Source organism: Staurois parvus, unplaced genomic scaffold (assembly GCF_062004578.1).
Source record: "Staurois parvus isolate SC_StPar_1 unplaced genomic scaffold, SC_StPar_1.0 ptg000381l, whole genome shotgun sequence".
Taxonomy (NCBI): domain Eukaryota; kingdom Metazoa; phylum Chordata; class Amphibia; order Anura; family Ranidae; genus Staurois; species Staurois parvus.
Genome location: NW_028318177.1, coordinates 1,380,991 through 1,407,940, shown reverse-complemented (window position 1 = coordinate 1,407,940; position 26,950 = coordinate 1,380,991). Strand labels below are relative to the sequence as shown.

The following is a 26,950-nucleotide window of genomic DNA, read 5'->3' as shown; positions in this document are numbered from 1 at the left end:
TACTGCTGTGCAATGATAAATCCATGGGAATTAAAGAGTATATTACATGCACATCCCACGTCTTTGTTGAGCAATTATGATCAGGTCCTTCTCAGCTCTACCCTCATCAGTGGCCAGGATTAAATCTGAGCCTTCATTACACAGTGTACATTTGTCACTATTCATTCTCATGATAGGATGAGTAACACCAATTTCGATAAATCATTTGAATCTCGCTGACCTAACACGAAATACAAAAATGATTATGCCAGCATTAACAACGTACTGTGAAACAAGAGATGGAAACAAATAAATGTATGCTATCCTCTAGAGTTTGCAGCCAGTAAAGTAAAATTGTGTGATGTGTACCTTGAATTCTGATCTACTGATATGAAAACAACATTTATAAAAATGAATGAAAAGAGCAGGGATAAAGCATCAGGGCATACTTGAATCATGGGCCTGCATACAACTGGATATCTGTGTGTATAGCTACTGTGATCACTGAACCTATCTACCTGACCATACACCAGTGCTTCTCAATTATTTTCTGTCATGCCCCCCTAGGAAGAAGAAAACATTTTGCACCCCCCGCGCGACTGTAAATAGTATCATTTGTCTATAAAATTGTTATAAGTACACCTCTGCATAACACTGTATCCTTATTAACGTATAAGAGAATAAAAAAAGAAAGAAATGTGGATCAATTTACAACAAAGAATAGCTTTATTAACTGTAGCAGAAAAGATTTAAAGTGCATCAGAAATTCAAAAAAAATTAAATCCTTAATTAAACTATAAACATTTTTTGTTCGGACATGTCAAACCATATGATACTGAAAAAATACATAAAATCAATAAATAATAATGAATTCAAACCGATCACCAACATTTACTTAGGACCTAATCATTGGCGCCCCATCATTGGTGTCAGTGGGAGGAATAGTGCCTCATTATTGGTGTCAGTGGGAGGAATAGTGTCCCAACATTGGTGTCAGTGGGAGGAATAGCGTCCCATCATTGGTGTCAGTGGGAGGAATAGTGTCCCAACATTGGTGTCAGTGGGAGGAATAGCGCCCCAACATTGGTGTCAGTGGGAAGAATAGCGCCCCATCATTGTTGTCAGTGGGAGGAATAGCGCCCCATCATTGGTGTCAGTGGGAGGAATAGTGTCCCAACATTGGTGTCAGTGGGAGGAATAGTGTCCCAACATTGGTGTCAGTGGGAGGAATAGTACCCTGTCAGTGGGGGGAGGAATAGTGCCCCATCGTTGGTGTCAGTGGGGTGAGGAATAGTGCCCCATCGTTGGTGTCAGTGGGGGGGAGGAATAGTGCCCCATCGTTGGTGTCAGTGGGAGGAATAGTGCCCCATCGTTGGTGTCAGTGGGAGGAATAATGCCCCATCATTAGTATCAGTGACACCAATGATGTGGCACTATTCCTCCCACTGACACCAATGACACTTGCTGACCCCTGTTGCAGTATGGTGCTGCTGCAGCCAGCATATGTGGTTGCAGCAGCACCTCTGCACTGCACACTTACCGGCTTTTCCCTCACTCGATTTTTGCGGGTCCGCTCGGCTCCGCCTCCTCGCCCGTGATTGGCCGCCTGTGTACCTTTCCTGAGCTACAGTTCTGGCGGCCAATCACCGGTGAGGAGGCGGAGCCGAGCAGCAGGAGTGAGGGAGTGGCCGGAGTGACGGAAGGAGCAGCGCTTCCTGGATGGATCATCGTGGGAGCCAGGTAAGAGACAGCAGCCCTCTGCCCACCCCTGTACTTAGTGTCCCTTCTGTCGGAAGGGGGGGGGCGGCGGCGGCACCGCGCTGCCCCCCTAAAAAGTTCCACCCTAACGTATACCGGCGTATAAGACGACCCCTGACTTTTGAGAAGATTTTCAAGGGTCAAAAAGTTGTCTTATACGCCAGAAAATAAGGTATGTTCCCCGAGGTCAAACGCGCCCCCCTTGACGGAGGGGGGGCGCGCCCCACTATTTGAGAAGCACTGCCATACACTGATAATCAGAGTGTATGATCACCTATCAATGAAATGTGAATGCATTCGTTGCATGTAAACAAAAAAAAAAAGCAAAATGTATGCTATGCTGTGGTAGGAAATCAGGTATGATATTTATGGGTCCTTACTGTGTAATGTTAATCTCTATTTCAGGCTCCAGAGTATTGAATTTCATAGGTTTATAGGGTTTTACAGTCTCCTTTAACCACTTGTCTACCGGGCACTTTCACCCCCTTCCTGCCCAGGCCAATTTTCAGCTTTCAGCGCTGTTGTACTTTGAATTACAATTGTGCGGTCATGCAACACTGTAACCATATGAAATTGTTATTTTTTTTTTAGACAGATAGAGCGTTCTTTTGGTAGTATTTAATCACCTCTGGGTTTTTTATTTTGTGCTAAACAAACCAAAAACAACTGAAAATGTTGAAAAAAAAAATTTTTTTTTCTTAATTTCTGTTTTAAAATTTTGTAAATGAGTCATTTTTATCCTTCACTGATGTGCACTAATGAGGCTGCAGTGATGGGCACTGATGAGGAGGCACTGGTAGGTAGCACTTATGGGCATTGACAGGCATCACTGATGGGCACTGAAAGGCAGTACTCATATATGGCATTGATAGGCAGCACTGACTGGGACTGATTGGCAGCACTCATAGGCGGCACTGACTGGCACTGAAGGGCAGCTCAGATTGGCACTGATATGTGGCATTGATGTGCACTGACAGGTGGCATTGATGGCCAGTGAAGAGGCTACCCTGATCATTAGGGCACTGATCGTCAGTGCCCTGATGATCAGTAGTGATGTGATTGACACAGCTGGTCGCATGACAGAGCCAAAATCATACGCTCTTTCTGCTGATTAGTGATCCTTGGAGCCTTGGACACGGCGCACCACCGATCAACATGCTGCACGCCCCCATTGTGTACACGTGTGGCTAGAGTGGGAGGACGTCATATGACGTCCTCCCAGAACGAGAGAACCACTTCCTGTCCATCATTACCTTATATGGCGGGCGGGAGGCAGTTAAAGCCCAAGTGCAGTCAAAATCACAAACAGAAAAATTAGCACAAGGAACTGATTTAAGAATAGTAGGATGTGTCCCTTGTGCCGACTCCTCTTCTGTTAGTGAAAAGCTGCCCCTGTCTTTTACCCCCACCACCACCATCATAATCCTCCAATGCAGTGGGGTTTAATGCAACTAAATGTTTGTCACAGGCTCTCATCAAGAGAGCTGGACTTTGCCCATCTTTTCTGCCCAGCTCCACCATTAGTAGAAGCCATGCTACAACGTCTATGAATGGAGGTTGGGCAGACGATTGATATTTTACTCTCTCCAATTACATTCGGTGAAAAGTTTAATACCTCCACTGTGCATCTTTCTATTTAGGTATAGTTCTTCCTGGTCAGTGACTCTGAAATGATTGAAGTCACTCGATGACATGACAACCAGTTTTTTGTTTTTTTTTTCTTGTTAAAGAGGACGATGGCATTGTCAGCCTTCATACTTCCTTCTGTACAATTTTCCTGTAAACTCTACGCACAAATTGCTTGTAATAAATACAGTATTACCTTTAACTGATATATCTCAATCATGTATTTCTCTTTTTGTCTACAGAATTTATGATAAAATCTAAAGAAACATATTGTACAGTAACAAACCTGACACCAAACACACAGTATGAATTCTGGGTGATTGCCATAAATGCCAGTGGAGAGAGTCCAGGAAGTGAAAATGCAGTGTATGTGACAGGTAATGGTATTGTATAAAAAACGTCAAAAAAATCTTTGTAAACTTTAATTAGTAACTAATACATACAAGGAAAATGGGCACTGAGACACTCTGAAAAAATGAATCCCAGATATGGATAGTTTATACTCTACAGTTACATTGCTCCAGCTTGGACCATTGTAAATATGTACATTTTGGGGTCAATTCACTAAAGGTTACTGCATGCTATAGCATGGTCACGTGACTCATTTGCATAAATTATTGCATGTGATAACAAAATGTCCAATTCACAAAAAAAAAGATTCTGCAGTATTCAACAGGAAAAAAAAAAGTGTCACTAAGTACTGCAAAAAAAAAAATCATGCGGTAAGCTGTTAAATCCAATTCACAAACAGAAGAGAAAGTAAAAAAAGATGCGATATTTATCACCAGGCGATATCACATGCAGTATTTTATCAGATGCAGAGTGGGGGTCTCTCCCCAATCCTACCAGGCCCTAAAGGTTTGGTATGGATATTAGGGGAATCCCATGCCAACATTTAAAAATAAAACTGGTGTGGGGTCCCCCTCAAATCCTTACCAGACCCAGAATCCTTAGGTTTGTGAAGGGACCCCCACAAGTTTTTTGTTTTAAATTATGGTATGGGGATCCCCCAAAATCCATACCATGGTGTGGGGTTTTCCTTAACCACTTCAAGTCCGGACACTTTTACCCCCTTCCTGTCCAGGCCAATTTTCAGCTTTCAGTGCTATCACACTTTGAATGACAATTGCGTGGTCATGCAACACTGTACCCATATGAATATTTTAGCATTTATTTGAGACAGAGAAAACTTTATTTTTGTGGTATCTATTCACCACTGGGATTTTTATTTTTTTGCTATATAAATGAAAAAGTCCAAACATTTAAAAAAAAAGTGTTTTACTTATAAAATTTTGCCAATTAACAATCTTTCTTCATAAATCTTGGCCAAAATGTATTCATCTATCTTTTTAGTAAAAAAAACCCCAAATTAGTTTATAACCAAAAATGATAATTCTTCTAAAAAATTTTTCTACATTCTTATATTATTATTTATGGTCTTCCCTGATCCTCCCCTTTTTTAACTGTCCCCAATCCACCTGCCATAGCTAGAGCAGCAGTGGCAAGTGTGCACATGCTCTGTGTATTGCTAGAAAGCTTTTTTTTTTGGGGGGGGGGGGGAGTGTGCATGTGATCAGCACCAAACCAATTAGCAATGTCCAGACAGAGGGTCAGGGGTCGTGCTGCCTCATAGGACGGTCAGAGGAGAATGAAAAAACTACAAGATTAACCAGTGCTCAGCCGGACACTGATAGAAGTCACAAACCTGCTATATACTGCTGATGAGAAAAGGTATTTAGCAGTTTATAAATACTGAAATAATTGTGCACTGTGAGATCAGATATAGTGAATGCAGGGTCCAGGGAGAGCGGATATAGTGAATGCAGGGTCTGGGGAGACTAGATATAGTAAATGCAGGGTCCTGGGTTTAGTAACACTTTAATAGCCCTGCATTGTGCAGGATGACATGTATTACTAATTAATTAGAAGTGGATTATGATTGGTGCACTTTTCTCTCCCTAGCTCCAGCTCCTCCCATCATTAAAATGCGAGAATGCCTGAGTTGTGAGAATGCAGCTTTAATATGCTGGGAATCAGGGAACATTAACCCTGTAGAATCCTACACCGTGGAAATACAAAAAACGAAAATTGAGAACCAAGACAGTTCTGTTTCTGAGTAAGTACACCCTCCATGTATCAGTTGTAATAGTTGTCTTTATTCTTTCATTAAAGTGTAACTCTCCATAACTGTAAAACTGTAAGGCAAGGACATGCTTATGTTTCCAAAGAGCATTTAGCAGTTATTTTGTTCTTATATCCTGCAATGGTGGGTTGTTCCCACACAGGTAATGTTTTTCAAATACTAAAGCTGAATTCCAGGTATGAGAAAAATATATTTGAAATATATTTAAAAAATATTCTTCCCAAATATATTGACATATATTTGAAATGCTACAATTTTGGCCATATTCAATATATTGCAATAAATATATATGTATATACTGCATGTTGAAATGCATTTTTATTACAAAATATATGAAAAATATTTTTAAAAATACATTTCAAATATACTGTATGTCTTTAAAAATACAAATCTACATTTTTGGAATGCATTTACAAATATATGTAAAAATATATGTTAAAATGACTTTTTTTTATATGTTAAAAAAAATCTGAAGAATATATTTTAAAAAAGAGAGACTGTGCAGCACAGTGGCTAAATGGTTAGCACTTCCACCTGGCAGCACTAGGGTTGTTGGTTCAAATCCCAGCCATGGCACCACCTGCCTGGAGTTTGCATGTTCTCCCTGTGCCTGCGTGGGTTTCCTTCAGGTACACTGGTTTCCTCCCACACTCCAAAGACATGCTGGTAGGTTAATTGGCTCCTGTCTAAATTGGCCCTAGTATGTGTATGTATGAATGTAGGTTAGGGACTTTAGATTGTACGCTCCTTGAGGGTTAGGGACTGGTGTGAATGTACATATGATGTCCTCCCACTGTAGCTAAGCATGCGTGCCCCCTGGTGATTGGAGGTGTGATGTGATCCTGGGACACAGCAGATCACCGGTCGCAGTAAAGAGCCGATGACACAAGCTGTATCATGTGATCAGCTGTGTCCAATCACAGCTGATCGCATGTAAATAGAAAATGCCGGTTATCGGCAGTCCTCTCTTCACACTGACAGCACGTGAGGAGAGGAGAGATGGTAAGCGGCATTCCTCAGTGGGGACATCTAAACTGATCATCAGTGCCCTGATGATTTATCAGTGTAGTGCCATCTGTCAGTGCCCATCAATGCCACATACCAGTGCCCATCAAAGCTGCCTATCAGTGCAATATATGAGTGCTGACTTTCAGTTACCACCAGTGATGCTTGTCAATGCCCATGAGTGCAGCCTCATTAGCGCACATTAGTGAAGGATAAAAAAATATTTATTTACAACATTTTATAACAGAAACTAAGAAAAAACTTTTTTTTTTTAAATTTTCAGTCTTTTTTAGTTTGTTTAGCAAAAATTAAAAAACCCAGTAGTGATTAGATATCACCAAAAGTAAGCTCTATCCCTCTCAAAAAAATGATTTTGTTTGGGTACAGTGTTGCATGACTGCGCAATTGTCGTTCAAAGTGCGACAGCACTGAAAGCTGAAAATTGGCCTGGGCAGGAAAGGGGTAAAAGTGCCCGGCAGACAAGTGCTTAATGGAGCACAAGTGGGGTGATATCACTGCACTTGTAGTCCATTGATACTTTCTTCAGCTCCATAGCTAAAGGTCCTTACCTTGAGCTGGAGGAAGAGTCTGCAGGAGCCACAGCACTGCAACCATGATCACTGTGGCAAGGTTTTGCAGAGTCAAATGTAAAAAAAAAAAAAATAATAAAAATGAATAAATGCACACTTTTGCTTTTTGCAATGGGCATTTATGTATTTTTTTATGTATGTAAAACACTGCATTCTCCTATAAAAAGACAAAATCCCTATAATAAATGTAATGTATTGTATAGATGTGCAAAGCAGAAAGAAGGGACAGATGGTGATGGAGGGTAAAAGCATTATATACGGAGATTACAGCTCTGCTAGATATTTATACAGAGGCTGAACATTTATACTTTTAAATTGCACTGAATGAGTCCTCAATTTCCCCTGAAAAGCTTTTATTTGAATAAAGTACTCTTAGTGATAAAGGAATTGTTACTTTTGCTGTCAGCTGCGCACGTGCACGCCGCTCATTCTACACAATGTCTTTTCACAGGTGTATTGTTGGAATTCCCATCTGTGAATCCCTCATCCAGCTGAAGTCGAGTGAGACGTATGACATCAGCGTCAGAGCTGTGAATGTGGGGGGGCCGAGCGAGAGCAGCAAGTCTTTTCCCATTCATACTACAGGTATTCCGTGTGCTGGAGGAGGACAGTGTATGCCATTGTTACCCGTGCATCTCTGCTAACCTTGTCACATACGTTGTGTAGGAATACCATAGAAACCATTCACAAGTCCCCATTGACCCGTACAATCAGGGAAATCAGCCAACAAAGAACCAATAAACGCGAGACAAACGACCTCATTTCTAAAGTTATTCAATGACGCACTTTGATTGCCTCGCAATGACGCACAATAGCTGTTTTCACTGTTAGGGAAGTAAACTTTCATCTCTTAGTTATTAAAAATAATATCCTTGTGAAGCCTTTAAAAGATACTATAATAGTTTGTGAGCAACTCTTTTATCATTTTTAAAGTTCATGCCTTTTTTATATTGATATTTTATATCTCTTTATGTTTACATAAAATCTTTATTTTTCAGATTCACATTTAACACCATTCCTGTCTCCAATCTGTAGACTAAAACTAGCCATACACAGTTTTTTTTTTAATTCAGCCAGCGGGCTGAACCAAAAAATAAACAGGTTCCTCCATCCACACAAAGGAGATGGATGGAGAAATTCACAATCCCAATCCCCCACCTTGCTGGAACATTGTATTCTGACAGAGGTGAGCGTTGCTGTCAGAATACACTGATCAGCGGCTGCAGGCGATGATCGACAAAAGGTTTCCAGGGTGCCTTTTCAACAGAAGTCAATCAAAAGATTGACTGCTGTTGAGCAGGGATAGCCACACACTGATCAAAATTTGTCCACTCTCTGCTCAGCTGGACAAATCTCGATATGTATGGCCAGCTAAGCATTCCCTTGCATGATGCCCCCTATTTTGTTAAAGCCCATCTCTGGGGAAAGGAAAAATGCTCCCTTGTAAAGTGGGGGCAGCCCCAATGCAAGGGTTAAATACTCTTCTAGGATTAGGGGAGGTCAGAAAAAGCACTCTTATCCAATCCTCTGTTTCCCAGCCAGAACTCTCCTCTACCCCTCTTGGCTTTGGCAGTGGACTGTCCCTCTGTGTCTTCATGTGCAACATAGAGCTATGGGCTCTGCATTAGATTTGATGATGTTAGAGGACCTGCAACCGCCAGAAATTGGGGGAGAAAAGGCTGCGGGGTCTGGTTTTACAGCCATGATGGAGCCTGTTGCCCCCTACACTTAAACAAGCAGTCATCCCTTGCAGTGCAGAGGTAGCCCCACCGGAAGAGACCATATTTCCTTTTCATGAAGTTCAGCCTTAAAAGTATGGACTAGAAAAAAAAATTATACTCACCTAGGTGGAAGCAGAATCAATCTCATGCTGCATCTGTCCCCCGCAGGCTTTACAGAGAATTGAGTGATCAAAAACCACAATTGCTCAGTTCTCCCCTGTGCTCTGAGCAGAGAGCTGGGACTGTCAGTCTTCAGCTTTCTGCTCTGCCCCTCCAGTGCATGGAGGTGGGAGCAGCTGGTTCAGGCTATCGGAGTATTGCCAAGAGACTGAGCCAGGTGCCAGTCCATATGGTCTGGATCTTTACAGAGCCTGGACCGATTCTGTGATGCCAGCCTACAGTGAGCTTCAGCTGGCTGAAAACAGGTCACAGGTTATGCAGAACTAATTGCACTGCTGAGATCCATAGGAGAAGTAAAGCCTAAAAAGCTTTGGCTATACTTCTCCTTTAATCTACCTTTTGACTTTGACAGCTAAAAGCCCACGTGGCTGCTAGCTGTCAGACTGGGTTGTCACTTATATCTTAGGTTCCCCACTAATAATCAGTGAAGTTGTCAATTATGTGATCATCGTGCTAGTTCTAACATATGGTCACAAAGCTTTGCTGTCTGTTTTTCTATGTGCAATGACACTCAAATTTTTTATCAATTTGGCAGCTTATTATAATGATACACTTGAGAAGAGTATTTATTAAAACGTTGCACCAACTAAAAGCTATATATGACCGTAGAAAACAACGCAGTACTTGTTTAGGTAGGCAACTTAGTCAAACAGCTATTAAGAAGTCAACTGACATATACTGATGCTGCAATATTAAGTCCAAACACAAAGGCATCAATGACCTATGGTCAGAAAAACATTAATACAGGGTGCATCCATAACTCTGGATACACAGAGCATTGGATTTTCGAAAGAAAAAAAAAGAGAAAGCAGCAGGAGACTGTCTATCTCTACTTGAAACTCTTTATGTAGGGGGAAGGGGCAGAGGATATTAGTCACTACTCTCACTCATACAGTGTGTGTGTAATCAGAGCTTCAGCTATTGAGCTCTGCAAACAATTTTTCTTTCTGAAAGCTGTTACGTTTTGCTTGGAGGCTAGAATTCTATCTGCTGCCTGTGAAAAAATTATATTTCAATTCAATATTTCATATTTACCTAAATTTGTTTTTTATTTAATTTTTTTTTAATTTAAAGAAGCAGTAAAGGTGTCATGCAGTCATAGGGAAGACCACAGGCTCTGTAATGAGTGGTTCAGCCACAGCAACAGTAAACCCAATGGCCCACCTCTGTGATTGATTCAGGAATGATTGTTTCATTTACCCTCTTTGCACCAATTAGCTTATGTTTATTAGGAATAAAAACCATTCACACCCAAAATTGTACCAACATGACAGTGTGTACAGTAGGGAGCATTAAAATAAGAAGATTCCTTTGCATGCACTACACAACTACAAGTATTTTTATTGTAGGCATCATTTTTGTATTTTCCTCACTTAAAATTGGCTGTGTATATTAATTACATACTCATATATGCCAATTTCTAACACATTTCTAACAAACTTGCCTCACAATATTGTGTATCTGACTTTTGTGCAATTAAATGAAAGGCTACCTAATACCCAACCTGTTAAATGTTGTTTGCCCCTGCATACATTATTTAGTACATTGCTATCAAAACACCTATTTTTACAATTTTTTTTCTATGCAGTCCTATATTTCTAAAGTTCTGGCTAGTCTGGGTGCCCTGTGGTGGACCAACAATGCTGCTGAATCCATAGAGCAGTGAGGTCCTTCCCATCCATAGCTTCAAAGTCTTGTTGGCCTTATTGGAAACTATCGGGGAGTATCACAGCAATGGGGAAGCAAAATTTAACTGGGTAGCCTTTATTTACTGGGTAACCTTTAATTTCCTTCTTAACGTGAACTATTTTACCTGCGCCTAAACACATGTAATCTGCTTAGGTACATTTTTCTATCTTAATGAAGAAACTGCTCATCCACTGCTCTCTATTTCTGATAACGGATCCACAATCTCTTGTGAAGAGGAGGAAAGTCTGGAGGATTTACCATACCAATGCAATAATTTCTCAAGGTATTTTATAGAGAGTGAAAAAGTCATGAAACATTTCATAGCATAAAGGTACCCACAGACAAGAGATGACAGATCCAGCTACACTGGGCAATGATATTAAGCCCTCTTGCACACTGCTGCTCCTAAATGTACGTTTAGAAGCTTTCGGCATTTTGTTGCCAAAGCCCCTGAACTCAGCTCAGTAAAAGCCTACAGTATGTGTCCATGCACACATAGGCTTTTGGAAAGAGGAATGTAGCAACCGAATGCATGTACTCCTGCGCTGAACTGTAGACTCCCCGCTATGGTGGTCCCCACATGGAAAAGGAAATGTAATGCAGGCCTTGCTGCCCTCAACGGACCAGGGATATCCAAAAGAAACTGTGCATAAAAGACAAAAAAGAGGGAGCACAGGCCTAGTGCATTACCTTAAAAATAAGATTTATTAATAAAAAGTGAATACTCACAAAAGTAAAATGTTGTAAAATCAGATAAACGCGGGAAGCATGTCACACAAGATAGCAGTATGGTACAGGAACCCCTGTGGATGGTCTTGTGGGAGACTGGAAGCCTCTAGATAGCTGGTGGCTGATGCGTTTCAAGGTAAACACCTCTTCTTTAGAGCCAATGTGTGTGTTACAACATTTTATTTTTGTGAGTATTCACTTTTTATTAATAAATCCTATTTTTAAGGTAACGCACTAGGCCTGTGCGCCCTCTTTTTTGTCTTTTATGCACACATAGGCTTTTACCAGAGTTTAGGAGCAGCAGAGTTTGAAGGCTTTAGGCATTCAGGAGAGGAGTGGTTTGACAGAAAAATGCCAAACGTAGCAAAATGTGTGTAAATGCATGATGATGCTAGGCGTGTTCATCGTTTTGGCAATTTTCATTTCAATGGCCAGAATAAACTATTTATTCTAGCCAATGAAATGGATAAATGCCCAAGCACTGGGTACAAGCATAAAAAGAACCAAGAACAATATCTAAGGAACTGCAGCCCTCACTTGCCTCAGTTAAGGTCAGTGTTCATGATTCAACAATAAGAGAGAGACTGGGCAAAAATGGCATCCATGGGGAACTTCCATGGGGAAAGCCACTGCTGACCAAAAAGTACTGCTGACCAAAATGTACACAAAACCTTGTCTCACATTTACCAAAAACATCTTGATTATCCCCAAGACTTTAAGGTAAGTATTCTGTGGACTGATGAGACAAATGGTTAATTTTTTGGAAGGTGGGAAGGTGTGTGTACAGTTACATCTGGTGTAAAACTAACACAGCATTTCATAAAAAGAACATCATATCAACAGTCACACATGGTGGTGGCAGTGTGATGGTCTGGGGCTGCTTTGCAACTTCAGGATCTGGACGACTTGCCATAATTGATGGAACCATGAATGTGGGGGAGGTCTGGAGGGAAGAGGGGGTGGAGGTTTATGTGTAGGAAGGGTGAGGGGGATAATGTGTAATGTTAATGTTCTGGGTTCCGAAGTGTATATGAGCTTTTATTATGAAAGAACTGAACAGGATCAATACCAAACATGTCTTAACGCAGCACAATGCCTATAGCAGTGCGTAAGACATGTTGAATCACGAAAGAGGGGGGGGGGGGGAGACAGAGTTGGTCGGTGGTTGCATCCACCTGACGTTCAACTTGGGAGTGCTTGCGGGGTACCCATAAGGCTTTGGTATTCTGAAGTATTCTGAATCTGAAGTTTGGAAGTGGGTCCAGCAGGACCAGATGTGAGAGAATTTTGAGGGGACATCATGAGCTGTCGTGATTAGTTTTTCCATATCCGCGATTCTTCCGATGCGGTAAGCCAGTTCCTTACCAATGGGACTTTATGAGATTTCCATAGGACTGGGATACATAGTCTAGCGGCGTTTATCATATGCATCACCAGCGATTTACGATATAGACGTCTGGAGAGGGGGGTGTGGTGGAGAAATTGGGCCGGGGTATATTCAAGAGGGAGGGTGGAGACTGAAGATGTGATACGATGGACAGCCTTCCAGAATGGCTGGATAGAGGGGCATGTCCACTAGATATGGAGAAGTGTACCCCCTCCTCAGCACATCTCCAGCATTTATCAGGGACTGATGCGTCGAACCAGTGAATCCTCGAGGGGATCCTATACCAGCGTGAGAGAAGTTTGTAGTCATTCTCCTGAGTGGTAACATTGACAGAGCCTTTATGAATGCATGAAAAGATTTGCTGCCAATCTAAAGCTGTCAATTCTAAGGCTAAGTCTTTTTCCCACGCTTGGCAGGCAGAGAGCGCTTGCGGGGCTTCATTATTAAACATTAGTTGATACGTGGTTGATATAAGATGCTGTTGAGGCATGGCTTTGGAGCAGATGGATTCAAGGGTCGTAAGGGGTCTATTCCATTTAGGGAGGTTTGCTGGAGTCTGAAGAAAGTGTTGTATCTGTAGATATGTCCAAAAAGGAAAAGCCCGGTCCCGCATGGATTTGGCTAGGAAAGTGTGGGTCATCACCTGACCTTTATGGAAAAAGTGTCTAACTCGCATGTGACTATGGGGGCATTGTCCACCCAGGAAGGCATTCTGCATACCTGGGGGAAAATCAGGATGCATGTGTATAGAGGTTAATGGGCTAGGTATAGAGGATACCGAGTGCATCTTACATACGGAATGAAAGATTTTTAGTGTCGGGCCAATGAGTGGATGAGAAGAGAGAGTGTGGGGAATATGTTTTGCTTGAAGCCAGGCGAGCGATGTGATGGGGATTTGAGAGAAAGAATCCTCCAGATTCACCCAAGCCTTAGTAGATGAGTGGACATTCCAGTTGATGATTCTGGAGAGGTGACAGGCCTGGGAGTATTTTTGGAAGTCTGGGAGTCCAATCCTCCCTCTAGTTTTAGGGAGCACCAATTGTGAGAAGGAAATGTGTGGGTGTTTATGACTTCATAGAAATTGAGAACAGAGATGTCTACAAAAGGGAAAAAAATGCGGGAGGCAGATGGATAGGGAGGGTTTGAAAGAGGTAGAGAAGACAAGGAAGTATGTTCATCTTCAATATGGCTGCCTCCCAAACCAAGAGAAAAAGGGTAGGTGCCACTTCTGCAAGTCTGATTGAATTGTGCGGATAACTGGAAGAAAGTTTTTTTCATATACTTCAGAGAGGTCTCCAGGAAGTTGGATGCCCAAATATGTGATAACACCCGTTTTCCAGGTGAAAGGAAAGTGAGATTGGCAAAAGGAGACCAATTCTGCGGGGAGGGAGACGTTTAATGCATATGATTTGGAGAAGTTAATCTTCAAATTTGAAATCTTCTGGAAGTGCGCAAAATTGTTAAGGAGATTGGGCAGGGTAATACGAGGTTCCGAGAGGAAGAGTAAAATGTCATCTGCGTAGGCAGCGATCTTGTAGTCCTGACCCACTACCAAAATACCCTTAATGTCCTGATTAGAACGAAGTCTACAAAGAAGAGGCTCAAGCGTCAGGATGAATAATAGCGGTGAGAGTTGACACCCATGACATGTGCCATTTTGGAGGGAGAAGGCTTCCGAAAAGTGGCCATTCACATGTACTCGAGCTTTCGGAGTAGAGGGCCATGATGAAATTTAGCATGTGATCTCGAATGCCAATATGTTTTAGGACCGCCTCCATGTAGTCTCAAGCTACCCTGTCGAAAGCCTTCTCGGCGTCCAGAGAGAGGAAAAGTCTGCTTGTTTTTAGTTGTGTGCAGCCAGTGGTGGAGGTTAGGGGTTTGATAGTATTGTCTCTGGCTTCTCTTCCCGGGCCAAAACCCACCTGATCTAGATTTATGAGGGAGGGCAGGACGGGAAGGATGTGATTGGCCAAAACCTTGGTGTACAGTTTTACATCAACGTTTAGTAATGATATGGGCCTGTAGTTTGTCACAGATGTCGCGTCTTTGTTGCCTTTGGGGATCACCATAATATGCGCTTCTTGGAGGTTATGGTGCGAGGCAGGGAGCGTGCACATATGTAAAATAACATTTTCTTTCTGGTTTGCAGATGTATTGCTGTCCTGGGAACCCTCATACCCTTCAAAGGAAAGCATTTCTGGGAGGTGGAAGTGGATGGGAATACAGAGTACAGGGTTGGAGTTGCCTATGAAGACACAAACAGAAGTGGAATGCTTGGCGCTAACAATAGTTCCTGGTGTCTGAGGCACATCTGCACACGAACGCGGTAAAATATTAACTCAAAACATATTTATACTTTTACAAGCAAATTGGGATAAAACCGATTTTATTATTTGTTACCATTCACACTGCATAACGAAAATTAAAGAAATAAATTGCTGCTTACCTTTTTACCTGCTAAAAAATGTTGCTTAGCTTTCATCTTCTATGTAATGTTAAGCTGGGGGCTGGGGAGTTATGTTTGCCATAATTACTCATGTCTTTACTGTGCTGAAAGATCTTTGTTATTAGTTATAAACTAGATATCCTAACAAAGGGTTAATGAGGCTCAAAAGGCTGAAGGTTTTTTACCTTAATGCATTAAGGGGCTCCCCCCAGCCCCCCTTTACACCCCTCTGAGCCCAGTCTCTGTCTTGTGCTGTGCAAGAGAGCTGTTTGGCTTTCTCTCCCTCCTCATAGGCTCAGAGACAGCAGGAGGAAACATGGGTCAACTGCTGTCAATCACAACCAATGAGGAGGGAGTGGGGAGCAGAGGTGAGCAGCGCTCTGTGTGTCTATGGACACACAAAGCCAGCTCAGGAGCAAGTCCACACAAGTGCCCCCATAACAATTGGCTTGCTATGGTGGGCACTTGGCCAGGGAGGAGCCAGGTGCACCAGAGAGGAGGAGGATTGGGGCTACTCTGTGCAAAACCACTGCACAGGGCAGGTAAGTATCACGTTAGTTATTTGTTAAAGTGTTACTAAACCCAGGACCCTGCATTCACTATATCTAGAATCACACAGTACACAGAACATTGAAATGCAATTAATTTAGTAAACATAAACTGCTAAATACCTTTTCTCATCAGCAGTTACAGCAGTCTTGTGACTTCAGCAGAGCACTGGTTAAAGCTTTTAGGAGGAGTTTTCCTTCTGTGCTAGGAGGATGTGAAACCCTTGACCCTCTGTCTGGACAGTGCTGATTGGCCCTGTGCTGATCACATGCACTCTTTAAAGAAAAAAAAAACCCTCTCTAGCAATACACACCTAACTGAGCATGCACATATGACTGTGGATTCAGTCTGTATCAGGTGGTTATTTCAACAAGAGGAGGGGCAGAGAAGAAAGGATCAAACAGCCTTTTTACACAATGCAGAGGATTAACCCCTTAGGTTCCAGTGAGTATAACAAGCATGCTTTACTGCATATACAGACTGATCCTACTGTTGTGGGTTTAGTAGCACTTTAAATAAAGGGGTTTACAGTCACTTTAAAGATCTCAAACCCTGGTTGGTACATTGCATGATATTGCACCATAAAAAACAAACTGTCCCTCAGTCTGTTCCCTAACTGCACATTGTGAGCCTCTTTAAAGCTGAAAATTATACCTTATGGCGCCGCTCCAGGCTATGGATGGAAGGAAAAGGATCACCCCACTGGCAGTGAGAAGAGGGGAGCATGAGTCCCAGCGATTCCAGTGTCAGCCAATACAAGTGAAGGGATGGACGCTGCTCAACCAACCCAGGAGTCCAATGTTGAGGAATGGCCTCAGCCACCGTACTGGCCACTCCCTCTGACGTGTTTCACCCCGCCCATCGGGGCTTGGTCACAGAGGTTTCTTAAAAGCTGCTTATAGTGTCTCATATACAAACAACTAGAAAGGTCACAAATATTTTTAGGCTTCTCAAACTTTACTGCAAATTTGGAAATACAGTTTAGATCAGAAGAAACAGATGCCCCACAGTCTACTTTCACACTAGCCTGCATGTTGGAACGCAGCGTTGTACTCTGCAGGCCATTGACAGCGCTAGCTCCGGCAGGGAGAAGTGCAATGCGCATTTCAGCTCATCGCACTTACTTTTTTTTTTTTCCTAACTTTATTTGAAGTGTCACAGATTGACACTTCATTCATGTGACTGCACAGCAGTGTGGTGCTTTGCACTGTTGTAGGGTGACATGCGGTGCCATCTAGCGTGTTGCAGGAAAACGCAGACATGTGGCATCTTTTGACAACCCACTGCAGCTTACATCAAACCAGCGTGTGCTTTGCACTAGGCCTTTTCTATGTGCCCTAGCAGTGGCCTGCTGTTATCCAGGGCAGAAAAACACAGGTCACCACTGATCGTGTGAACGAGCCCGAAGACATTCACATAATAGTGGAAAATTCTGGTCCTCCATCATTACAGGTCTCCTTAGATTCCCATACAAGGTACAGTCCTCTCAGCTGATAGGTCGATGCTTTGGATCATGTTCCTGCATAATACAATATGATGATATGACACAAAGCACAGGGGAAGCTGGATCCCGCTTTCCTGGCAGTGCACAGTGGTGGCCCATTTAACTAGTAGGTCAGCGTCGAAGAGTTTTCGCTGGCAAATTTAGCCTGATGTACTGTATATCCAGCCATCCTAACAACAGTCCTCAGCACTGGAAGATTTGTGACAAGTCCTCACATCTGAAACACCCCTGGCCTCTCCCATCAAAGGTAAAGCTATACTAAACCTAAAAGCAAACATTTAATATATTGCAGCTCACTAATTCTTAGATGTGATGGCTGCACTAGTTTTCTTTCCTTTATTGTCACCTGATGATAGCACCAGTAAGTCTGTTGTTTTTCAACAGAACAAGCTGTCCTGAAAATGTAGCAGTTACAGGGTTCGAGCAAACCATTTACCACTGACAGGGGTGCTTACAATGATCAGCTTTTATTTACTTATGTAAAACATTTATCCAAAAATGGAAAAAAAAACTGCTTGCTGTAACTGGTTATAAAGTGTGAGCTGAAGTTCGCCTTCAATTTGTTGGTGTATCTAAAGCCGGCAATAGATGGTTTGAATCTTGGCCAGTTCAGCATGGATCATTTGATCCACGTATGGGCAGACAGATTGTACCCAAGTCGATCCATCGATTGACTTGGGTACAACCATCATGTCAGATTTGGAGCATACAATTATTGCCAGCGGCTATAGCCATTAGCAGTAATAATTGTGTTCTCCCAGCAAGGAGAACACAATAGCTCCGTGGGTGGGATTCCCCCATCAACACTGACTGGGTTGAATAAGGAATTGAGTGATTTTCTTTCCTGCAACCCGTGGTTGCAGGTAAGAAAATTGCATCATCTATGGCCTGCCTAAATGTACTAGTATTATTATTATAATACAGGATTTATATAACGCCAATAGTTTGCTCAGCGCTTTACAATATAACAGGAGACAATACAGCAACAATACAGTTCAATACAGGAGGGATTTGAGGGCCCTGCTCCTTGGAGCTTACAATCTAGGAGGGAGGGCTAGTGGTACAAAAGGTAGTAACTGTGGGGGATGGACTGGTAGGAGGAGTAGTGGATTCCAGTATTAGCTGAGGGCAGGATAGGCTTCTCTGAAGAGATAGGTTTTCAGAGATTGCCTAAAAGTGAGCAGGCAATAGTCTGATAGATTGGGGTAGAGAGTTCCAGAGGATGGGGGAAACTCTGGAGAAGTCCTGGAGATTAGCATGGGAGGAGGAGACAAGGGAGCTAGAGAACAGGAGGTCTTGCGAGGAGCGGACAGTTTGGGTGATATTTAGAGACAAGATTGGTGATGTAGTTTAGTGCAGAGTTATAAATGGCTTTATACGTTATTGTTAATGTTTTGAATTTTATCCGTTGGGAAATGGGAAGCCAGTGGAGGGATTGGCAGAGAGGGATGGCAGATACAGAACGGTTAGTAAGGTGGATGAGTCTGGCAGCAGCATTCATGATAGACTGAAGAGGGGATAGCCTGCGATGAGGTAGGCTAATGAGGAGGGAGTTACAATAGTCAAGGCGACAGATAACCAGGGAGTGAATAAGTTGCTTAGTGGTTTCTGAGGTTAGGAACGGGTGTATCTTGGAGATGTTGCGGAGGTGAAGTCTACAAGATTTGGACAGTGATTGGATTTGGGGGTGAAAGGACAGATGGGAGTCTAGGATTACACCTAGCACCCTGGCATGAGGGGAGGGACTGATGGTTGTGTTATTGATCTTGATGGAGAAGTCGGGGGAGGGGGCACGGGCTGGAGGGAATAGTATGAGCTCAGTTTTGGAAAGATTGAGTTTGAGGAAGTGGAGTGACATTCATGCCGATATGTCGCTTGTACTAGTACATCTAACACTCCCTTGCCCCCAGATTAACAATGCTGCTGTCCAAATGTGCCCCCTGTGCGCCTTCATCCAGAACAGGGGCACTCTAATACAAGAGGAGTGTTACTGGTCAGAACACCCCCTTGAAAACAGAGGGAAAAAAGCCCCAAAAAAGAAAACTAATGCAGTCACCACATCTAAGGAATAGATGCAATATATTTTATTTTTGGTTTTGGGTTTAATACCACTTTAAAGGAAATATGTGTTTTGCCGATGTAGAGAAAACAAAAATAGTTTTACTGCAGACCCTGCAGCTGCACATACTGACCTTTCCTTTACCTAAATATTTGGGCAGGGAGCGTCTTCTCATCTCTTTGTAAACTCAAGTTGTGCCTCGGAGCTTACAGAGGTACTGTGGGCCAACTGAGCAACGGGGGGGGGCACAGGAAAGACAGGTGGGTGAGACGGCATTAAAGTGATACTAAACGATATCCTTTTTTTCCAAAAATAATCCATATACCTACATCCACTAAATAGACCAGTAATCTATTTTTTTAATAGTTTCTTAATGTGTTTTTCTACCTCCTTGTAACATCTGTCAGCTCCAGAACCTCTCCTTTTCCCACTCAGCTCCATTTGTTTGGAATCAGCAGTGTATGTTAGTAGTGTTCATGTACACTGCTCTAAGTCCACTACCAAACCCATAGACTCAGGAACAAGAAAGAGAGGGTGGCTATGTTCCTATATACAGTGTGACCATGGAGAATGAACGGAGGAACCCTCTAACAAGACGTAGGATCACAGCAGTAAAGATAAAAGACATTTGGAGGAGGCTGAGAACAATAGAAGGGGCTGAGTGAAGAACGCACACTTGAATAGAATTTTACATTTTAACATTCTGCTAAAACTTAGTGTATTAGTACTGCTCAGACCTTGAAGAAAGGGGTTCACCCTGAAAGCTTGTCCTGAAAAATTGTATGTTAGTGTAAATAAAAAAAGTATCATGGACAGTACTCAATTATTTCTTTTTAAACCAAAATTTAGTGTCACTTTAATGTGAACGATTTTATTTTGCATAGCATGTTGCATCCCCAGCCAGGCCCCCAGCAGAAATAATATCTTTGATCTTTGCAAAACTGAAAAAATACCACTTCTTCCATTGTTGACCTCAATCTATCGGCTGGAATGCTGACCCACCCTGCTTCAGTACTTTCTTAGTCAGTGACCCAATAGATACATGCAGATACGCAAAGTCACATGTCTGGATCTGGATCCTTGTTCTAAATCTACGACTCAAAACTTTGAAGCAATTGGATCAGGAAAACTGCCAGGCAACTAGATTTTTCACAATTAGTAGCCATCAATGGCATCCTCAATGTTTTTCTCAGAACGATTTACCTTTAGGCCCCTTTCACATGGACGGTTCGATCGGGTCCGCTTGTCAGTTTTTCAGGCGGACCTGATCAGACTATCCATAGCCCTCTATAGACTGGTAGGTGTCAGCCAACGTGTCCACTGACAACCCACCGGCATCCGATCCTATACTCTAAAAACAGACATTCCCCATCTGTCTGGCGGATCGGATGACAGTTGAGTGGAGACGGACAGGCAGTCTGTTTCCATCCAACCGTCCCATAGAAAACAGCAGGCTGTGTCTGTGTTCCCTCTGCAGCAGCACAGCAGACACAGACCTGTCATCCACTTGCTCAGGGGGCATCAGCGGAGAGATCCTCCACTGAGCAAGCAGATCCACTGACAGGTCCACCCCGTCTGAAAGGGGCCCAAGAGAAATGTCACAGGATTCATTAAGTGTTCTTGCATGGCAAGGCCACTTACTGTTATCTCACATATATATTATTATAGCCAAATTTACCACCCTAACTCCTCCCACAGTTTTTACACTACATAGACAGTAATGTACCGACACGTGCGGATTGTTCCCGATTGGTGAGCTATTACTTTGTGGAACGTTTTGCCAAATGATTCACGAAATATCGGCGTTTTTGTGGTGAAATTGGTCCCATAGGAATGAATGGCGGAATGTTCAAAACTAGAGTGGGAGCTGACAAAGCTAGAGTGTGAGCTGAAAAATCAGAACATGATTTGTAAACTGCCATCACTCCCTCATTTTCAAGCCCACCTACACAAATCGTATATCAAAACTTTCAGCTATCCCTGCTGCCACTAAAAATGTCCACGGCTAAGCCATAGTCCTGATGGTTTTCACAATATGACCATTTGTTTGCAACTCACGCCGCCCATTATTATTATACAGTATTTATAAAGCGCCAGCAGTTCGCTCAGCGCTGTACATTACAAAGGGGGACAGAACATGTGACAGAGCAATAACAATACAATGCGATACACAAGGGATTCAAGGGCCCTGCTCTTTCGAGCCCATTGACATTCATTGAAACTGCACTCTAGCCACCTCAAATTTGAAGGGCAATTTCTAAACTGCGTCTGTGCCTTCATTTTTAACATTTCAGAGACATACTATGCATCAAAATGTAGGGTCTTGTGATTCTCACAATATAAAGCTCTTCGCTGTAGGATTTATAGTTTTTAAAACTACGACCATTTGAAGACACCAGTGAAGTGAGCAATTTGGAGCAGTTTGTTTATAACCGCTCTTCTCTGCCCTATTTGAAATCTAATTTAGAATTGGTGACAGTTTGGTCGGCTTCTGGTTAAAGGTTTGGAAATAACTTTTCTACAGTAGAGAGTATTTGAGGTGATAATGCTGCTAATGTATTTTTAAATGTATGTTTTAATGTAACTGTGAAGCACTTTGGGCAACAACATTGTAATTAAATGTGCTATATAAATAATTAAAAGTTGAAATGCATTTCTCACTCTATCAAGCTTGCCATGTGCACTTTTTAAATTTGATCAATCAATTGGTTAGTGTAATGTTTACTATCTTTACTCACTCCAAACACTCCACACAGTTACTCTGCCCACTCCATAAAGTTACTCTGCCCACTCCAACCACACAACAGCCACTCCAACCACACAACAGTTACTCCGCCCACTCCACCCAGTTACTCCGCCCACTCCAGTTGTAGACTACTAGTGGAGGCAAGAACACTTCACACAATTTCCCCAGAAATTGTAGCTTTTCTAGTTATTTGTTATTACATCACTGTGACTATTCTCATGATTATAGCAAACTTCACATTCACTTTTAACCTTGGTTTACACTGATGCTTTTTAGTTGCGTTCCAGACCGCTTGGAATTGCATGACAAGTTAAAATGATCCTCTATGGAGAGCGTTCACGTATATGCAGTCCAAACGCAGTGCGATTATTAAAAGGGTTGTGCGTGTGTTTGGAGAGGTGCGTTTTAAATGTAAACCGCACGTGAAACAATTATTGAGTAACGAGTATCAAATACAATGCAAGTTCAGTGCATTTTTACAAGTGTGTTTCTGGGAGGGAAGGGAGGAAGGACACTAGGGCATCAATCCAAATCGCATGAAAAATGCACTGCAATGCCATCTGTATCGCACAGGAGGTGCTCCTTGAATTGCACTTGAAAACAGAATAAACATGCACTGCAATAGTCTGAACCTAGCCTTAGCAAGCTCACTGGCAAGAACGACATCAGTACCTCCAAAACAGAAGCAGGTAGGACTCTGCAGGGTAGAGATTGCCTGGAAGGGAGTTTTTCTCAACAAAACTTTAACTGTAATTTTTGATGTAACACTGACATTTTATCGATTTGAAACATCTCTCACCAGGCACAGATATGAGTTCCTGCACTGTGGAGTGTCCCCAGACATCCGGACAACAATACCAGTGACAAGGATTGGAATTCTGCTGGATTATGACTACAACAGGTTATCCTTTTTCAATATGAACATTCACCAGCACCTATACACGTTCGAATGCCAATTTCAGCATCTAGTCCATCCATGTTTTGCGCTGGAAAAACGAGGACGATTGAAGATCCATAATGGTATTCCAGTTCCCCATTCACTGATTTTGTCCTAAGAAGAGTTTATAGTCATTGATATAAATTCATCTCTCCCAGATCTCAGAGAAATCTGTATATACAGGAATGAGGCTAAACATGGAAATGGAGCCGTTCCCATCCCCTTCTCTATGTAGTTCAGATACTAGGCTCAATGAGGAAAGTGGACTGTTGTAAAAATAAATGTATAAAAGGCTTGAAACTTGAGTTTTTATTTGGTCTTATTTTATATTACTTTTATTACTATTATTTAAATCAATAAAACATTATCCGTATTCTCCAAAAATAATCCACACGCATCTACTACTTTATAGCCCTGTAATCTGTTTTTCGTGGAATTATTTCCTACTATGCTTTCTGCCTCCCTGTAACTCCCCATGTGAGCTCCCAAACCCCTTCTTTTCTCCCTTCAGTTCCATTTGTTTGGAGCGTGCCGTGCATATTAGTTGCAGTCATATACACTGCCCTATGCACATTGCACATCCCATTGTCCATCTAGGGGAGCGAGCAAGAGATGGTGGCTATGTTCCTACATACAGTGGGACCATGGAGAGCAAACTTAGCCACCCTCTATCAAGGAGGGCTTTTTCAGACAGGCAGCAGTTTTCAGGCATTCAGGAGGTACTACTGCTGCCTTTTTTTTCTTTTAATTGCCAAATGGCAATTTTACATTGCAGAGCCATGCCACAACTGTACAGTCAAGCATTTGGCTCGCAGTTGCCGTGCGGCCCCATTGATCTCAATAGGTGAGTTTGACAGGCAGAGCTGTCTGTCAAACTCTGCAGACCTTGCAGGCCCCAGCATGTGTACAGTCCTATCAGGTTGTAATGTTAGAATGCCAGTGTGTGTGGTGTGTGTGGGTGTGGGGTACTAAATACATGGCTCAACTGCCTGTTTTTTTACCACGCCCTCCAGTTGCTAAAGTAAAAGAGTCCAACATTAGATCAAAGCAAAAAATTAATTTTATATATATATATATATATATATATATATATACACACACACACACACACACACATATATATATATATATATATTATTATTATACAGGATTTATATAGCGCCAACAGTTTGCTCAGCGCTTTACAATATAACGGGAGACAATACAGAACAATATAGTTCAATACAAGAGGGATAGGAGGGCCCCGCTCCTTGGAGCTTACAATCTAGGATATATATATATATATATATATAAAGGAATTTGGAGGAGGCTGAAAGCAATAGAAGGGACTTTCTTAGGTTTATTTTTTTTATTACTGTATCTAGAGTTTAATGTCACTTTAATCTGTTCTGGTCGTGACAAAAAAATAACATGACTTGACTTATGTTAAAATTCGGCCATGCATAAATGTCTACAACAGCAAATAATATGGCCCTGGAGCCAAATGCTTTACCACGGCAAGAATAATATGTGCACTGCACTGCTCTATGGCACATGAGTGGACAGGATTTACAAAGAGCTTTATAAATAAACATATTATTACATGAGAGTATAAAAAATACAGTGAGCGCTCCAATGGTCAGCAGCTGAACATTCAAGGAAAACACATAAAAGTCCCGAAAATACAGTATATATATAAAGAAAATGCAGCGCTGTGTGATGTTACTATGTTGCAGGCAGATATAAATAATAAATGAAACCAAAGCAAATGAATAAATAAATCAATAAATAAATCAATAAATAAATAAATCACAGTCCGGTAATGGTGCTCGCTGATTCCCAGTGCAAAAGTTAGAAATGCGCACTAACCAGAAACGTATTAATAATACGCATTTGTATATGATATCATAGTAACATCACACAGCGCTGCATTTTCTTGATATAAACATATTATTACATTTTATTTCATTCTTACTAATATTATTTGCTTATGCAAACCATTTGTATTATCAAGAAAATTTCATTTTGCCCATAGTAACCATCCAGTGAGAGTAACCCACTCCCCCCAACTATATGACAGAAATACAGCCCTGATCACATTTCTGAGTCTTACCCATTCTTTCATGCGGTAGTAAAGTTTGGAAAAAAAAAAAAAAGTCACCCTACAAGTTACTAGCATAATTGTGCTACTATACATTACATATTTGCACATTATGAAAAATTTAGCTTAAAACGAAACCCACTAGTGGCGTGCTGTCACCGCTGACAGGGCTTCCATCTTCACCTGGTTTTCTTTCCAGGTTCCTGGACTCCAGCCGTTTGAATAGGTGACATCACTCCTGCGCATGCGCACAGGAGCCACGATGGCACCACAGTGCTCTGAAAAGATAGCACACTCAATATGCCATCCCTTCAGAGCAGTGTGCATGTGCCAGTGCTCTATTCAGCTTACCGGCAGGTATAAATCACCAAGCGGTGTTTATTACTGCTTTAACAAAACCTTTTGACCTTAATTGGGCTTTAAGGCAACTATCTTTCTATCACAAACTGTTAATTTGCTCATTACAAAACCAAAGTATGCTAATTTATCACAACTCATGTCTCGCACATATTTATGTAGACACCTTCTAATTGAACTTTCTTATCTCTATAATGGAATCTGTCAGGTTTAACATGGTATAGAATTCTTCAAATTAAATATTCTCTGTAACAACGTCTTATATAAACATGTAATATATAAAGAATGCAGCGCTAAAATGACAAAGTGACTGACGTGAGCGCTTGTTTGCGCTAAAAGTGATAGCAGTATATATGAAGTGTACCGTCAAATAATGACGCATAAATGGGTGAAAATACACAAGTAAAAGTGACTTCAGTGTATAATGAACTATTATTATGACAGTCATTTTAGTGCTGCATTCTTTATATATTATTTTGTTTGAGGATAAAGAAGTTCATCCAAAATGCTAGCAGCTATTTTACAACTAAGTACTCACTTATTCTCCATTTTTTTTTATATAAGTATGTATCCATCCACAGTCATGTATAGATTACTGTTCACCATCAACAGTAATGATCAATATGTACTATACTGTATAGGCGTGCAAGTACAAAGTCTGGAATGGTGGCTGTAAATCAACACGTTTCATGGTTGTAAAATAATTATAATAAATTACAATGTTATTATTATTATAAAAATAATGTCTGGTGGTCCTGTCATGAAGGTCATTGTTCAGGTTAGTGTGACAACATTTTGGTCTTGTTTTCCAACTGTGCTTTCCTGTGTTGTCACCTTGTCACATGGGATTCCTATGGAGACTACAAGTGGCTGTTTCAACAAACATTACACAAGCGTGGTCCACTGTTCCCACCATCAGAAAGCCTGCCCAGGACAATTCCATGTAGTCATTGCAGGAAAGTGGCTGCAAATAGACTGTACAAGATCAGCAGCACTGTGATGAGACAAATGATAAAAAAGTTCAAACAAAACAAAACATGGCTGTTCTTTATGCTACTCAATGGTTTACCAAAATCCACCTCTGGCTGCTGCAGCATTTGTTAAAATGTTTACTTATTTTAGGACACATCAATGATGCACCAAGGAGGGTGGAAACATTATACATTCAGTGAGACCATGCAGGGCTAGAATAGCCACCCTCAAAAACAAAGTTCAAGGCACAGATTTGTAAAAAAAAATGTATATTGATAAATATAATCATAGATAATTACTCAAACACATTTATATGAGTGATTGGGAAGGTAAGAAACAATATGTTTCTGTGATCTCTTAAAGCGGAGTTCCACCTAAAAAGGAAGCTCTGCTTATCTGCCTCCCCCCCACCTCCGTTACCGCATTTAGCACCTTTTGGGGGGAGGGAGCAGGTACCTGGTTTTGACAGGTTCTTGCACCCATTTCTGGCTCA

At 41.7% G+C, this 26,950-nt stretch overlaps 1 protein-coding gene across 2 annotated transcripts in view; it reads left to right on the top strand.

The window, feature by feature from the left end:
- The window catches only part of FSD2 (fibronectin type III and SPRY domain containing 2), a 67,846-nt gene extending 44,498 nt beyond the window's left edge, over positions 1-23,348 (top strand). For both annotated transcript variants that reach the window (XM_089685708.1, XM_089685707.1), the window contains exons 8-13: positions 3,606-3,740; positions 5,326-5,479; positions 7,553-7,686; positions 10,845-10,974; positions 14,957-15,133; positions 22,914-23,348. In XM_089685708.1, the coding sequence (XP_089541834.1) occupies positions 3,606-3,740; positions 5,326-5,479; positions 7,553-7,686; positions 10,845-10,974; positions 14,957-15,133; positions 22,914-23,166 (983 nt within the window). In that variant the 3' untranslated portion in view covers positions 23,167-23,348. The remainder of the gene's footprint in view (positions 1-3,605; positions 3,741-5,325; positions 5,480-7,552; positions 7,687-10,844; positions 10,975-14,956; positions 15,134-22,913) is intronic.
- Positions 23,349-26,950: the final 3,602 nt, after the last annotated feature.